The sequence below is a fragment of the Equus quagga genome, chromosome 21 (genome assembly GCF_021613505.1).
Source record: "Equus quagga isolate Etosha38 chromosome 21, UCLA_HA_Equagga_1.0, whole genome shotgun sequence".
Taxonomy (NCBI): Eukaryota; Metazoa; Chordata; class Mammalia; order Perissodactyla; family Equidae; genus Equus; species Equus quagga.
In genome coordinates, this window is record NC_060287.1 from 40,676,800 (window position 1) to 40,694,166 (window position 17,367).

General features: G+C 44.4%; 1 protein-coding gene across 2 annotated transcripts in view; it reads right to left on the reverse strand.

Annotated features, from left to right (window-relative positions):
• The window catches only part of MCM3AP (minichromosome maintenance complex component 3 associated protein), a 57,217-nt gene that overhangs the window by 9,607 nt on the left and 30,243 nt on the right, over window positions 1-17,367 (reverse strand). For both annotated transcript variants that reach the window (XM_046648223.1, XM_046648224.1), the window contains exons 14-22: window positions 16,974-17,074; window positions 12,344-12,475; window positions 11,844-11,957; window positions 10,399-10,551; window positions 8,890-9,084; window positions 6,853-6,921; window positions 6,637-6,771; window positions 4,770-4,923; window positions 154-412 (exon numbers count right to left, since the gene is read on the reverse strand). In XM_046648223.1, the coding sequence (XP_046504179.1) occupies window positions 154-412; window positions 4,770-4,923; window positions 6,637-6,771; window positions 6,853-6,921; window positions 8,890-9,084; window positions 10,399-10,551; window positions 11,844-11,957; window positions 12,344-12,475; window positions 16,974-17,074 (1,312 nt within the window). The remainder of the gene's footprint in view (window positions 1-153; window positions 413-4,769; window positions 4,924-6,636; window positions 6,772-6,852; window positions 6,922-8,889; window positions 9,085-10,398; window positions 10,552-11,843; window positions 11,958-12,343; window positions 12,476-16,973; window positions 17,075-17,367) is intronic.

The following is a 17,367-nucleotide window of genomic DNA, read 5'->3' on the forward strand; positions in this document are numbered from 1 at the left end:
CCTCACTGCGCTGACCCCACTCAGCCCTGCTCTCAGCCACCAGAACAGCACTGTCCCACGACTCCCAACACCACCTGCCAGCACTTCCTCAGACCCAGGGCTCAACCCATTTATTAAACAAGCCAGTTCATAAACAAGACTGTGTTCACAAACCATCTTCCACTTCCTTCTCCACCGTGTCCCCTCCCAGGCTGGGCACAAGAACCACCAGCGGAAGTGCAGGCTGGAAGGGCTTGGCCTGCAGGAGCTGCTTCAGCTGCAGCAACGCCGACAACCAGTACACATCCTCCTCTGCCACATCCTCGCTCTTCACTTTGGGGGGAAGCAGCAGCATGAGCCCACTGGCCCCCAGGAGTTCCTTCTGCGTCTCCACGGCATCCAGGACACAGTCACTGAGCGCACCATGTGCCACCTAGAACAGCACCCCAATCATCAGGAGGGACACACCAGGGGACAAATGAGCAGTGAACATTGGCCCCAGAGTAAGCACAGACAAATGCTCACGGAACTGGCCTCCCTCCATGAGGCCATGAATTAGTGTGAGAAACAGCCAGGTCAACAGATAATTCAGCTTCCAGTGTTTGAGCATGTTACTTTAATCTCAACAGTTATCCTTAAGCAGATATAAAAACAGGTAAGCCCATAATGACAAAAAAGGTGAAAGGCAAGCCAGCAGCAGACGAGGAATTCCAACCCACTTCCAGAAAGCAGCACAGAGATGGGAACAACCACTGGGTTAAGGAAGCAGAGGAAGCCACATGTGAAGGGCTGCAGACACGGTGTGGAAGGAACCAGGCAGCTGAGCCTGCAAAGGCCCTGAGCACCCAGGCCTTACAGCACCAAGAACCAGAGGGGAGGCTCAGAGCCTAGAGGGACGAGTCACACACAGAACAGGGGCCCAACAGGTCATCCACCCACCCTGCAGGCAGCATCTAAGTACAGCTTGTCCTCCTATCCTCCTGGGCAGGTGTTCTCTCCTGAGGATCCAGGCACGGGGCACATCAGGCAGGGGCAGGGATCTTACCTGAGAGAACCAGCCACTGCCAAGGAGGAGACGAGGTGGGTCCTTTCTAGAGAAGCCCAGGGAATAGACATCCAGATCCTGACACTTGGGCGCCCCCGCAAAAAAGGCTGGCTTGCCATTCAGTTACCCTCTAACTTACCCCAAGCAGAGCTTGTGGCTAGCCTCTGGAGGCCTCACTCAGATATGGAGGTTGCCTCAGATAAGGAGCCTCAGGACAGCCTCCAAGAAGAGAGAGAGACAAGGACAACAGAGAAAAAGGAACCAAAAGAGACAGACAATGCACAGAACACACGGAAACTCAGAAAGACACGAAATCCTAACCCCCTCAGAGAGATTAGATCATGCACCCAAAGCAGTCCTAAGATGATATGAGACAGTCGAATAAGGCTAAGAAGAACAAAATGAATAATATACATGGAACAAAAAATTCAATACAACACCTGAAATATAAAGTCAAGAAAATCTCCTAGAACACAATATAAAAAATAAGATAGAAAATAGGCTAGAAAGGATGAGAGGCTCAGAGGATCAACTTCAGAGATCCAGCATCTGTCTGACAGGTTCAAGAGAGAACAAGAAAAAAGGGAGGGAGAACAGGTGTCACCAAGACACAAAAAGGTCCCAGAAGTGAAAATAGGGTCTCCACCCTGCAAGGACCTGCCAGGCCCAGCACAGTGAGTGAAGGGAGTCGGCATCAGGCATACCAAAGTGGGTGTTCAGAAGCTCAGGGACAGAGAGAGCAGGCTTCCAAAGAGAAACACCACCAGGCCACAGAGAAAGGAGCAAGAGTAGCCTCAGACATCTCAACAGCAACACTGGCTGCGAGGTGACACTGCAGCAAAACTGGAAGGAAAACAACTTTCAGCCCATCATCCTACAACCAGCCACACTGTGAAGCACCTGTGAGTATAAATACGTTTTCAGACAGACTAGAACTCAGCAAATTCTCCTCCCACGCATCCTTACTTTGGAAGAAACTGGAAGACGTTCTCCATTAAAGAAGAGACTAAACCAAGAAAAAATACTGCTGCTGCTGTGAATGGCAACACTGTGTGAGCACTTGATGTGTGTCAGGCACAGGTGCAAGGACTCTGTTTATGTAACTCACTTCATTCTAAGGGCACCTGTGTGTAGCACCACCATGGAGCAGCTCTGTGGCCTGGGACAATTTATTTTAACTTCTCTGAGCCTCAGTTTCCTCATCAGTAAAAGAGGGATATTAAGAGTACCCATCCACAGGCAGCACAGAGACACAAGGACCTTGCCCAAGGTCAGAGTGAGCAAGTGGAGGAGCAGGACCATGACTGGTACAGAGGCCCCAGTGGCACCCATACTCTGGGACATGCTATCAGCCCAGACAGGCACAGAGGATGGCACTTTCTCAGAGAGAGGAATAAGGTGAAGTCAGAGGGCATTTGGAAAACTCTATTAAGATGTGTACAGCCCATCTGCTGGCACACTTGGATAAAATTAACAAGAGATACAGAGAAAACCATGTAAGTGAGAAAATAAGGGAACTATTACTTGCAGAAAAAATTAACAAATGTATTCGTACAACACTTGCTGGTTCTGGGGCCAACAGTGGTCACACAGACATCAGAACTTGACCCCCCCTCACTCAGATAACATGAAGTGGCAATGCAGCCATCCTGGGAAGGTGCAGAAGGCTGAGTGGGACCATGGTGTAAGAGTGCTCCTCACCCAGCGTGGCATACAGCTGCCACCTCCTAGTGCTCACGACCTTGCACAATCCCCTGCCCTGAGTTGGGCTGGGCCTGGCAACTCACTTCTAACAGACAGAAGCAGACAAAAGTGATGAGATGTCACTTCTAAGATTAGGTTACAAAGAGACTGCCATCTTACTCAGTTGATCAAAGCTGGCTGCCATGATGCAAGCTGCCTTATGGAGAGCCCCCCATGGCAGGGAACGAAGGCCTCTGGCCACAGCCTGCAAGGAAGTGAACCCTGAAACAACCACGAGAGCGAGCATGGAAGTTCCCTCAGTCAAGCTCTCAGATGAGACCAGAATTTGGCCTACATCTTGATTTTCACCTGAGAAACCCTGAGCCAGAGGACCCAGCTAAGCTGACCCAAGAAATCGTGAGGTAGTGAATGTTTGTTATTTTAAGCTGCTAAATTTGGGGGTAATTTGTTATGTAGCAATAAATAAATACACCTATTTTAATGGGAAGTCAGTGGAGAACATCTAAAGTGGATAAATTGAGAAAAAAGAGTGTTGCAATGTTATTTGGAAACATGACAGAAATCAAGCCCTGGGGCAAGAGGCTACAAGTGGGGGCAGGAGCTGCTGTTTCTCATCATAAATGATGTGGTCCTGGCTTTTTAACTATATCCAAGGAATACTTTGATCAAAAATTTTAAGAATAAAGACAAGAGGAAAAACAAACATTCTCTAATGGGTGAAGTTTAACCGTGTAATTATAGGAAAAAAGGGAAGAACACGGACCAAGACATTCTTAACTGTTGCCTCTGAATGGTGAAAGCATGGATGGGCTCATCATCTTTATATTTCCTTATATTTTTAAAGTTTTATACATGTATTACTTTTACATTTAGAAAATCCAAGAAATAGTATTAACATGGAAAAACAGAAAATCTATAACCAAACTACAATTTTAAGAAGTTCCAAGGACAGAGGGAACAGGGACTGCAGCATCAAATGCAGATGACCAGGACGAGCCATGAAGGTGACTCTGTTAGGAAGAGGAGAGGCCTGGGTAGTATAAGCCTTCAAGTCAGGACACAGGGGAGAGCTGACTGTCACTGGGCCCTCCTCCAAGCACACAGCCCAGATACCCTTATGAGACGCTGGTGCAGTGGGTCGTGATGACCACATCATGGAAGATACTACGCTGAGGCTCAGAGAGCTGGCCAGAGCAGCAGCTATCAACACCAGGTCTACTCAGCACTGAAGCCCACATTTCCTGCCCTGCACTGCTATTTCCAAGCAAATAAAATACACATCTAATTTTATTTCTGAACACATACACTGAAACCTAAAATTCACTTATGCAAGTTTGAATCTAATGAGGAAACAGGTTCTCATTAAACAAAAATCTCTCAGGGAACCAATTAAGCTCAATATTGTACAAACACCTATAAAGAACAAAAATTAAAACTTGTAATAGAAAACTGAGGACAACATGAATATAAAACAAAAACAACTAATCTGAAATGTCCAATACTGAACCCATATGCAAACTGGGATCAAGTTTAGTGAAAACTGCATAGGATTAAAATCATCAGTCTTTTGGTAAGACCTGATGTACCAGGAAGCCATTTTAACAAAGACGTCAGCAGTTGGCAAACCATGTGTGCAGTAACAGTCGCTGCATTTTTGTGGGATGCTGTCTCTCCTTTCCCTCTTTCCCATAGCAGAGGCCCACGAAGGAGTTCAGGGCTTCTGAATTATGTGCAGAACAGCATAAGTGCATCTCTGTCTTTCCAGGATGGTTCTGAGTTTTCACCAAGTTCTCAAAGAGGTCTGTGACCCAAGACAGTTAAGCATCACTGCACTCCCGAGAACTGAGCCTGGCATCTCACTCCAAACAGGAGTCCATGGGACATCACCAAGACACAGGAGAAACAGACATGACACTCACTTCTGAGCCTTCCACATCCTTTCAAAACCACTTCAGGGCATTTATATGATTTCAATGATGTCTGGGAGTGAGTGAAAACAAGAAAATCCCAAAAGTAAATATACAAAGTGACTGTCACTCACCTTTATACACACATTGACAGAAACTGTCTGACTCCCTCTGCTGTGGAGTGCATTAAAGAGTGCGAGTGTCTGAATCCCACCAGCATCACTGCATGTGTCATCCACCGAGCCATCATCACTCATGAACTTGACTTTTAACCAATTTTCTAGGATTCTGTGAATAAAAGAAAATAACACTTGAAGAAAAATCTAATTCTAAATTTGAACTATAAAGATTTTCAGGAAAATAATTAGAAATATCACACAGATATAGGTCCACAGACACCAAATCTTACTGTGAAGTTGATCTACACAAAACAAGCTGTGATTTTAAAATGGAGCTAGGAATTCTACTGGCTTACTCTTACTGGGTAAGAGGAGAGGGCACTCATGGAACTGGGTCATTCTAATGTGATTAAAATTATGAAGCACTAAGAAAAGATTCTGAGCAATAGAAAAGGCCCTCAGAGTTTGAAATATACATGTTTTACCAAATCAAATTTCTCATGCCTGAGACCTTAAGAATTTCTGTGACATATGTTTCTTTATGAATTTAGCAAATCAGAAGACAGCTGTTTTAAGAAGTGAATCATTTAAATACTTTTAAAACACCACAACTCTCTTCTTTGCTCAGCTGTCTCCTGAGATAAGCTTGATGGCTTTCTTTTTCCTCAGCATGTGTGTGTCCCAATAGCAGTTACTACTGGTAACTAAAAGTAACATATTCAGACAACTGAACACCCTCATACATTGCTGAGAGGAATGCAAAATGGTGCAGCCACTGTGGAAAACAGTTTGGCAACTTTTCAAAGACTTAAACATAGGGTTACCATACAACCTAACAGCAGTTCCACTCCTAGGTATATAACCAAGAGAACTGCAAACGTATGTCCATGCAAACACTTATATATGAATGTTCACAGAAGCATTCTTCATAATAGGCAAAAAGTGGAAACAACCCAAATGTCCATCAACTGATGAACAGATAAATAAAATGTGGTATATGCATACAATGCAATAATATTTAGCCACAAAAAAAGAATGAAGGACTAATATACGCTAAAACATGAACCTAGAAAACCTTACCTAAACGAAAGCTGCCAGTCATAAAAGACTAAATACTTTATGATTCCATTTATATAGGATGTCCAGAATAGGCAAATGGATAAAGACAGAGAACAGATTAGTGGTTGCCAGGAGTGAGGGCAGGGAGGAGTGCAGAGTGGATTACTAATAGATATGGGGTTTCTTTTCAGGAGAAAAACGTATTATGGAATTAGATAGTGGTGGTGATTGTACAACTCTGAATATATCAAAAACCAGGGATATGTACACTTTAAATGGGTGAAATTGATGATACATGAATTACATCTCAACATAGCAGTTAAAAAAGAAAAGTAACATGTTCTGTAGTTGCTTTCAAAGTATGGTTTCTAGAAGCGATTTGGTTACAGGAAATAATGCCCTGTCAATTTTTCGGATTTCTTTTTAAAAATGTTAAAAGTTTTTTTTCTAAGGAAAAAAACAGAACTATAGCAAACTATAAACTGTCTTCCCCAAGAGTCAAAAATGAAGAGGGCCCTAATCAATCTACCTTAGCACAGCTTTAAATAATAATCAACTCTGAAATACTTTTGGGCAAAGACTATTGCCAAGTTTACAGAATAAAAATTTAAATAATTTAAAGCGTCAACTTCAAATCACAAACAAAACAGACGTCAAGTCTCAGGATCGAAACACAAAAATAGACGTTACGGTTCCCACCACCTCTCACAGTGTGCAAGAGGAACACACTGAGCTGACATTCCCCACACTCTGGGAGAAGTCGCTCCACCTCCCCAGGCTGCTTCCTCTGGATCAGACCCCATGGAGGGAAACCCTCCCTGACCTGCCAGGACTCCCTGGGAACTGCTCTTCTCCGTCAGGCAACACCAGCACCAGCTTCCAGAACACACGCTCCTGTCTCCCGGGGAGGTGCTCAGCCACAAGGGATGGCAGGTCCAGGGGCGCCCAGGCTGCATCACTGGAAGGGACAGGGCACTGAGGGTGAGCTAGTGTGTGAGCCCCAGGCAGGGGCAGCATACACCGCGGGGGCATGACAGACCTCAGCAGCTGCTGGTGGAAGTGCTGAACCTTCAGCTGGTGTGCCGTCTTGTTTCTGAGCCACCTTAACCTGCGAAAAAAGGGAGAAGGACAAGGTGCTTACACGGGCCAGCTCAGCACCCGTGACAGGAATTCGATATGTATTTACTGATATTCTGGGTGAAAAGTAATGTGTTAGTGAGTGTCTCCAGGTGGAAAATACTTAGGAGACCAAGACAACTTTTCTGATAAAGAAACAGGCTAGTCAGAGGACTCATTCATTCCACAAACATCATGTAATGCTCTACTGTGTGCCAGCCATGGGGGATCAGCAATAAATGAACAAGGTCCCTGCCCTTCTAGAACAACACACTCTCATGGAGAGAGAAGAGCCTCTGTACGTGGATGGTGTGGCAGATGCCATGAGTGTGCTGTGGTCTTACACAGGGTGGTCAGAGAAGGGGCTACGTGAGCAGACCTGATGGAAGTGAGCACAGCCAGAGTGACAACCTCTAGGGTAGTCAGGCAGAGGGAGTGGCCATGCCAAGGCAGGAGCAGGCCTGTCATGAACCTGGAATGAGCACAGGGAGAGCAGTTGGGGACACCCGGGGCTGGGGGGTGCCATGCAAGGACTCAGGGAGCAGCACAGAGAGATCAACTAGAGACCCGAGATGACCTGAATTGGTGGTGGTGGTGAGGACACTAGGGTGTAGGGGTCAAGGGTGGAAGCCGGCAGACAGACAGGCGGCTCTGTGAGAAGGGCTGGCAGCAGACATGGTGATGGAAGAGCTGCAGGACACTGGGTCTGAGTCCAGGTGTGTGACCTAAGCCCAGGGAGGACACGCTGGTGTCCTGGGAGCCAGGGAAGGCCTCTAGTAGGGCAGGCTGGGCAAAGATTAGGTTCCCATGTTGAGTTGGGAATGGGGTACAGAAGTCTGGGATGCAGGGAAGAGGCCTCGGCTGGAGATGCACAAGGGGAGCTATCAGTGCTAAGGACAGAAAGAGATTACCAAGGGAGGGGGCAGAAGGGAAGAACAGAGGGCAGGGGGCTATGCTGAGAGAGAGGGGTCGAGGGAGACACGAGAGAGGGCCATCCTGACGCAGGCAAGGCATCCATGACTCCAGGAGGCAGCCAGGCCAGTGCTAAGGCTGCCATGGGTCAGAGAGAACTGTGAATGCCCTGACCACACAAAGTGCATCTGAGAGGGGTCGGCAATGTCATCCACCCACTTATAGACACAGGAGAGGGACCCCGGGGGTATAGGCAACTGCACAAAGTTTGCTGGACCCAAATGAAACCCAGGGAGACAGTTTTCAGAGAGAACACCCCATGACAGCCCAGGGAGGACGAGGCATATCACAAGACCCCGCATGGTGCACTGTGGCAGCCCCTCTGTGTCGCATTCCCCCAGGGTCCCCACTGTGAAGCCCCTCTCAAGAGGTGACACAGCCCTACATGGCCAGGACTGGATAGCTCAAGCGAGGACCTGGGCAGAGCCCTGAGGAGCTGGACATGCTTGGGGTAACCAGGAAGGGCAGCAGGGAGGGCCACACCCAAGGGCCATAAGGAGGGAGCCCTGTGAGAGGAGACTGGAGGGCAAGAGGTGGAGTCGCTAAAATGCTGCTGTAGAAGACAGGGTGGCGGTTTGAGCAAGGCGGCAGCAGGAATGACAGGGAAGCAGATGGATCTGGAAGCAGAGGGAACACGGGTGGAGTTGGGAGTAAGGCCAAGGTGGACCTCTGGTTCCATCAATGAGAATGGACATGGTGTGTCCTTAAACCATGAAGACCAGGAGACAAACAGGTGATTCCAAATAAAATTCGACTACCAGGACCCTGAGTGTTTTGAGGAGAAAAGGCATGTGAAATCAAAGCATGGAGAGTAAGTCACACACCCAGAACTGGTGGGAAAGACCTTCAAAAAGGCAATCCTGCATCTGTCTTCACTTTTTCTGATTCCACCCACTTTCCCTCCAAACACATGTTAATCCACACTCTTTGTGAAGTCAGGTGGGGCAGGGGTACACTTAGGAGGCCGTGTGGCAGGCTGAGCACTGACCTGGTGCAAGAGATGCCTACTTTCCCTGCATGGCCCAGGTCCAGGAGGCCTTTGGCCAGGTTCTCCTCAGTGATGGGGCACTCTGCACTCGGCGCCAGCGCCCTCAGCCGATCATTCACGTCCACACAGGGTGCCGCAGGGAAGGCCCGCATCTGGCGCCTCAGTTTCTTCCGGGCTGTGACAGCTTCCCTCCACCTGGAGGACACATCAGCATATCATCACTGGGTGTTTTATAGGTTCACCACAAGGACAAATGCAAAAACAAGCTCCAGTGCCCTCACACGGGGAAACACATTTTTGGCAATATGTTTAGGTCTTTTTTCAGCAACAGTCCTCAAACTGAGAAATGAATCAGAATTAAAACTCAGGCATGGGGAAGACCTGTATCAAATGAGAGGTGGTGAGCAACGAGACTACTGAACTGAACAGCAAATGCTGAACCATCTTCAGAGGCCAATTTGGCAACATGGGTACAAATAAAAGATACACATACCCCCTGACCCAGCAAACACCAGACAGGAATTTATCTCCAGACACATGTGAAATATTTGTACAGGGACTCTCACTACAGCACTCTCTGTCATAGCTAAAGAGCCAGGTAAAAGTCCATCACCAGGGGACCAGGGAGGTCATTTATGGTGCATCCTTGCAATGAGCTGCCTCAAGGCCCTGCAACAACCAGAAGAGCCCAACACGCTGCCGCAGTTAGGTCTCCACCTCCTATCAAATGGAGTAAAGAAAGGCTTAGCAGAGGAGGACACATGCTCCCACCTGTGTTAACACCCACAAAATGGACAGAGGTTTCTGGATGGGTACACAAGCAGCTGCTGCTCCTGAGGAAGGAGATGAGGTCTCTCGTGGAATGGAGACTCATTGCTCACTGAATTCCCTTTTATCTGGTTGCAACTGCCAAGTACACTATGACTTATCTCAAATTTTGTTACGAAATGAATCACCATATAACATACATAACGCATATACACCCAGTTTAAAGATTAATGATAAATCTAATACCCACGTGCTTCTGTCCAGTTGAGAAACGGCAGCTGTGACCAGCACTGAGATGCCCATGGCCCCAACGACCACACTGAGTTTATGTTCCTTATTTTCCTTCTTTTCTTTAGGGTTATACTACTATATATAAATCCAAAACAATCTATTTAGTTTGAATATACATTGCTTGGATGTTGTATACATTTCCTTAAGAAGTGCTTTTTTCACTATAAATTATGTTTTAGAAATTCATCCACGTGGGTGCATACAGCTATAATTTGTTTGGCTTCTTCATGGCCCCTCCCTATGTTTTGCACAGTGGGTAAATGACTGTAAATACTTGTCAAAATACAAAACAGCCCCCCACTAATCTAATTCATTGCTTATCCCTTAGTTTATACCCTTTTGTAAGGAACATGTTACGTGTGTGTATAATTGACTGTTTCTGAAAGTTTAATCTTTTTAAGAGACTCTCCCCGTGTGCATGGATTTTATGTGTAAGGACACAGGACTCACCTCTGGAGATACTTGCAGAAGCACTGAAGTTCTTGGAGGGTCTCCTTTGCAGTCTGGAAAATTTCCTCCCCAAGAAACAAGTCCACCAGGTGGGCACAGACATCCTCACAGCAACGGGCCCTGCGGAGCCTGTCGTCTGTCTCCACCGCGCTCCTAGGGAAGAGGGCAATCAGCACAGGAGACACTGCACCCAGGGCCCCCAAACACTGAGGGCTTGCCTTAAAAGCACAAGAGTCCATGTCCTTAATACTGAATATAATTACATCTTCGCTCCAAGAGAAGCTCTAAGATTTTCATTTTACTTAACATACAGACACCTGGAATCATAGACAAAATAGAACAAGAGTAGTATAGGGTACTAGATTATAGGTCTAACAGGGCCCTTGTAAATGGTCAAGAATAAACCTTTGTCTTAAAAATAATTAAAATTTTTAATTTTAAATATCCATTAAGACAACTGCAACATCTTTTCATCATCATATCTGATGTTTGCAATAAGAAGTGTCACAAGTACATCAGAGCTGGCAGCCTACAGTCATGTGGCAGTTGCCCTCAGATAAACCAGTATCTAAGAGAGAGCTTTTTACAACAAAATTCTGTCAACCAAAGGAGCAAAGAAGACTTTATCAAATACATTTAATGGCAAAATCAAAGTAGCTTAAACAGGCCAGACCCATTTCCAACAGTGATGCTCTGGGACAGGTGGAGAGGGCCCTGGGGCTGAGCTGCAGTCCAACTCTCCCGGACCTGCAGAGAACAGCACTTTCCCTACATATCAAAGAGCCCTAGGTTTTACTTATCTCCTAACACCCCTGCCTGAGATTAAGAAGAGACATATATCTGTCATCTGTGAGGTCTCCTGCTTACAGTAAACAGGGACATAGACTCCCAATTAGTAGAGATGGAAAGAAACATGAATTAAATAATACACTTCTGCCTCCCAGCTGTGTCCCCATCTGCACCAGAAGCTGTGACTGTACTAACGTCCATCACCGTCAGGGCCACCTCGGGGGAGCTTATGTACGAGGACAGACTTCGCTGCACAACTGAACTTCTTTCTCCCTGAAGCTTGGCATTAAAATTTTAAAAGTTCTTAAGTGAGAAAGCTCAAAGAAATCTTTTAACATATGAAACAGGGGAAAGACTCTTCTACGTGAGGAAAAAATAACAGTAAGTAACCTCGTGTAGAGAAGACACCAGAGAATTCTTTTGCTAACAGACACAACAGACCCAAAGCAGGGATAAGAGTGAAAGCCAGGCCCTCTCTGGAAGCAACACACACACAAGTACAGGGATGGTGTTTCAGTGTTTGGCTATCCAAAAGATAGGCTCCTGTCAAGAAGAAAGCAGCTAGCTTGAACTGCACAGCCCAACCACGGTGCCTCAACGACCCTGGACCCCTCACCCACGCCCCTTGCACTGCATGACACCAGCACTTCTCTTACTTCAACTCCTGGGAGCAGGTTTCCCTCACGCAATCCATCACCACGAGTTCCATCAGCTCTGTGGCCAGGCCCTGGCTGAGCTGAGTCAATACCAGTTCTCTCTCTTGTTTCAACCTAAGGGTAAAAGAAGAAAAGTACAAGGGTAACGTTTAAGAATAAAACCCAGCGTTACACACTCCCTGACCTCGAGAGTGGGGATCTGAGCTGTGCTGAGGGGCAGGCTCAACCCCTCTGACCCCATCAGACAGGCCACACAGCCACCCCCACTCAAGCTCTCCTGACCACCAACCTTCCTGCCACTCCAGCTAGGGAGGGGCTGCTGCTCACAAGGTGAGTGGGGCCTTGGGACCCCAACCCACGCCCTGGGCCACAGGGTACTGGGTGAGCCATGGTCTGATGCTAGTACAGGGGACAACAGCAAGAGCATCCTAGGCGATGATGGGTTCTCTCCTGTGTCCACACACTCTGACCCCCATGTGTACTGCAGGGACAAGACACACCTCTCCTCTTCAGCCCGTCGCCTCTCCTCCTCCTTTCGTTCTCTTTCCTTAGTCACTTCTTCAGCTGCAATGTGCCTCAAAATGCCTGTGGTTGCAGCTGTGAGCAACTCCTCCATGGCAGCATTGGAAACACTAGACAGAGCAAAGGGGATAGCAGTCTAAATAAACAAATAAACAAAAGCCAAGAAACCACATAACTAAACTTCTAACACTGGCAGGGAAACAAAATACTTATTTGGCTTTTAGCATGAAAATTAAGCCCATGGTTAGAAAGACTCAATTTATCAAAAGTGACTCATGAAGAAATAGAAAATCTGAATAGACCTCTAACTAGTAAAGAGATTGACTTAGTACTCAGAAACCCCTCCCAACAAAGAAAAACCCAGGATCAGATGGCTTCACTAGTAAATTCTACTAAACTTAAAGAATTAAATAAGAACCAGACCAACCCTTCTCAAACTCTTCTAAAAATGTGAAGAAGGAGGAATACTACCTAACACTCTATGAAGCCAGCACTGCCTTGACTGGATACCACAGCTAGACAAGAACACCACTAGAAAACTACAAACTAATATTCCTTATAGATATTGATGTAAAAATCCTCAACAAAATACCAGCAAATCAAAGTAAGCAATATAGTTAAAAGATCATACAACATTATCACATAGGATTTATTCCTACACTGCAAGGATGATTCAACAAATGAAAATCAAAATCAATGTAATACAACCACATTAATAGAATGAAGGAAGAAAACCCCACATGATCATCTCAACTGATTCAGAAACAGCATTTAATAAAATTCAACACCATTTCATGATAAAAATACTCAATAAGGAAGAGAAGGGAACTTCCTCCACATGCTAAAGGCCGTATAAAAAACACCACGGCTAACACCATATTCAGTGGTGAAAGACTTGAAAACTTTTCCTCTAACATCAGGAACAAGACAAGGATGCCCACTGTTGCTATTTCATTCAATACCATATTGGAAATTATAGCCAGAGCAATTAGACAAGAAAAGTAAAAAACATTCAAACTGGAAAGGAAGAAGAAATCTATGTCTGTTCACAAATGATACAATCTTGTATATAGAAAATCCTAAGGAATCCACTCAAAACCTATTAGAACTAATAAACAAGTTCAGCAAGGTTGGAATACAAGGATCAAACACAAAAATCAATAGCATTTCTCTACACTAGCAATGAACATTCTGAAAATGAAATTAAGAAAACAGTTCCATTTACAATAGTAACAAAAAGATTAAAATAACTAGGAATAAATTGAACCAAGGAGATGAACAACTTGTACAATGAAAACTATAAAACATCACTGAAAGAAATTAAGGATGACCCAAACTAATGGAAAGACATCCCATGTTCACAGATTGGACAACAATATTGTTAAGATGTCAATACTACCCAAAGCAATCTACAGATTCAATGCAATCACTGTCAAAATCCCAACAGGATTTTCTGCAGAAACAGAAAAACCCATCCTAAAATTCTTATGGAATTTCAAGGGACTCCCAATAGCAAAACAATCTTGAAAAAGAGAAAAAATCTGAAGGACTTGCACTTCATAATTTCAAAACTTACTACAACTTACTACAAAGCTATAGTAATCAAAACAGTGGTACTGGAATAAAAAGAGACATACAGACCAATGGAATAGAACAGGGAGCCCAGAAAGAAATCTTCACATGTATGCTCAATTGATTTTCTTTCTTTTTTTTTTTTAAACCTAGTGTTTTGGGTTTTTTTTTAAGATTTTTATTTTTCCTTTTTCTCCCAAAGCCCCCTGGGACATAGTTGTGTATTTTTAGTTGTGGGCCCTTCCAGTTGTGGCATGTGGGACGCCGCCTCATCATGGCCTGACCAGTGGCGCCATGTCCACGCCCAGGATTTGAACCGGTGAAACCCCGGGCCGCCAAAGCAGAGCGTGGGAAATTAACCACTCGGCCAAAGGGCCGGCCCCCTCAACTGATTTTCAACAAGGGTCCCAAGACCATTCAATGCAGAAAGGACAGTCTTTTCAACAATTGGTGCTGGGAAAACTGGATACCCACATACAAAAGAATGTTGTCAGAGCCTTAGGTTACACCACATACAAAAGTGAAATCAAAATGGATCAAAGTCCCAAACTCAAGAGGTAAAACTATAAAACTCTTAGAAGAAAACAGAGGGGGAAATCTTTATAACACTGAATTTAGCAATGACGTCTTGAATATGACACCAAAACCATAGGCAATAAGAAAAAAATAGATACATTGGACTACATAAAAATTTAAAACTTTTGTGGATCAAAGGACAGTACCAAGAGAGTGAAAAGACAATCCACAGAATAGGAAAAAATATTTGCAAATCATGTACCTGGTAAGGGATTAATCTCCAGAATATAAAAGAACTCCTACAACTCAACAACAAAAAAAACAATTCAAAAATGAGCAAAGGACTTGAACAGACATTTCTCCAAAGATGATACACAAATAGCCAATTAGCACGTGAAAATATGCTCAACATCATTAGTCATTAGGGAAACGCAAATCAAAACTACAATGAGATACCACTTCACATCAATTATGATTGTTATTATTAAAAAAACAACAACAGAAGACAGCATCTATTGGCAAGAACATAGAGAAATTGGAACTCTTGCGCATTGCTGATGAGAACGTAAAATGGTACAGCCACTGCGGAAAATAGTTTGGCAGTTTCTCCAGAAGTAGATCATATGACCCAGCAATTCCACTCCTAGGCATATACCCATAAGAACTGAAAACAACAGCTCAAACAGTTATCTGTACACTAATGTTCTTTGCAGCATTATTTACAACAGTCAAAAGGTGAAAATAACCCAAGCGTCCATCAACAGATGAATAAACAAACTGTGGTTTATATACATGTGTTATGTGTCTGTATATATTTAATGAAGTATTATTCAGCCATTAAAAAAAAAAATGAAATGCTGATACATGCTACAACATAGACGAACCTTGAAAATATTTATTTAATTATTTTTTGAGGAAGATTAGCCCTGAGCTAACATCTGCCACCAATCCTCCTCATTTTGCGGAGGAAGACTGACTAACATCTGTACCCATCTTCCTCTACTTCATATGTGGGACGCCTGCCACAGCATGGCTTGTCAAGCAGTGCCACGTCCGCACCTGGGATCCGAAGTGGCAAACCCAGGCTGCAGAAGCGGAACGTGTGTTAATCACTGTGCCACTGGGCCGGCCTCAAACCTTGAAAATATTTTTGTGTCTGAAAAAAGCCAGACACAGAAGGATAAATACTGTTAGATTCCACTTATATTAGGTACCTACAAGAGGCAAATTCATACAGACAAAAATAGAATACAGGTTACTAGGGGCTGGGGAAAGAGGAGAATGGGAAATGATTGTTCAATGGGTATAGTTTCTGTTTAGAATGATGAAAAATTCTGGAAAAAGATGGTAGTGATGCGTACACACCATTGTTAATGAACTTAATGCCATTGAATTGTACACTTAAAAATGGTTAAAATTTTATTACAATAAACAGTTAAGCCCATGGAGATCTTTATTATTTCATTTATTTTTATTTATTTTTAGTTCCATCAAACAGAAAGCATGTATATAACTCCACTATAAAAAAATGAATCAAATCAGTTAACAAGACTGATCCTTTTGTGTAATCTCCATTTACATAGGTGAAATAATACCTTTTCTTATCATTGTGTCACTTTGTGTACTAGGATTTTTTTGAAGAAGAAGAAGATTAGCCCTGAGCTAATATCCCCCACTAATTCTCCTCTTCTTGCTTGAGGAAGATTGTCCCTGAGCTAACATCTGTGCCCATCTTCTTCTACTTCATATGTGGGACGCCTGCCATAGCATGGCTTGACAAGCAGTGCATAGGTCCATGTCCGGGACCCAAACCAGTGAACCCTATGCTGCCCCAGGCTGCCAAAGCAGAGCGCGTGAGCTTAACCACTATGCCACTGGGCTGGCCCTTGTACTAGGATATTTAAAAGATGTTTGAAATCCTTAAGAAAGTGTGATTTACTAAATATATTAGATTTTAATTAAGTTTATAAAAATGCTTAAGAGCTTACAAAGATTCTGATTATTAAATTTATTAAGACTAGATGTTTGAATTAGAATCAGATACATAAAATTTGTTAATGTAGTCTGAAATGTCTAAGGAAACTTCATTGTGGTATAAGATGGAACTGGTATAAAACGTTTAAGGGGATTTAATCTGTCAAATTTATAAACTGAGACTTAATCCAAGATCAAGCAAAGTGAGTGTTTTCAATTTTTAATACAGAATGAACTAATTTTCACTATATTTTTAAGTCAAGTTTAAAATTTAAAGAAAAATAACTTCTTAATTTACAACTTAATTTACAACCTAATATTGCTGAAAAAGCATACACAAATGAACACTACACGCCAGTGAAAAACAGAAGGTCAGGAACATGAGAAATTACACCCACCTAGAGAAGAGGACCCACATTCAAGCACATACACATGGTTAGTCTCTTGCTGAAGACTGATAGCAGCTTTCTAGGGGAGCACCTGGAGGGCAGGGTGTGGCCCCAGCGAGTACAGGCAACTTGAGAGCAGCAGCGGCACCACACTTACCCCAGAGCTGTGGCTGCGAAGGCCGCCCCGGCAGCACCAACCTCCTTGCAGTCCCTCTCGAGAACCTCCTGGATGAGCTCATCCACCACCTGTGCCAGGTCCTAAGGAGAGGCCAGGCGGGGTCAGGCGTGCCGTGCAGGCCCCGAGAGACACTGCCCCAATAGAGACCCAGCTGATGAGCAGTCTAACTCTACAGCCTTCACAGAACCACGGAGATGGAGACCAGACGACCTTCTCCTGACACATCCCGCCCAGGGCAGAAATCCCTCCCAGACCTTGTCTGAAGGTGTCCAGCGACCCTCACACGGGTTCAGGTACACTGCTTCTAGAAAGATTTCCTCCTAGTCAATGAGAGGAGCCTTCTGGAGAGGACGGGGCAAGCCTGCTGGACAGC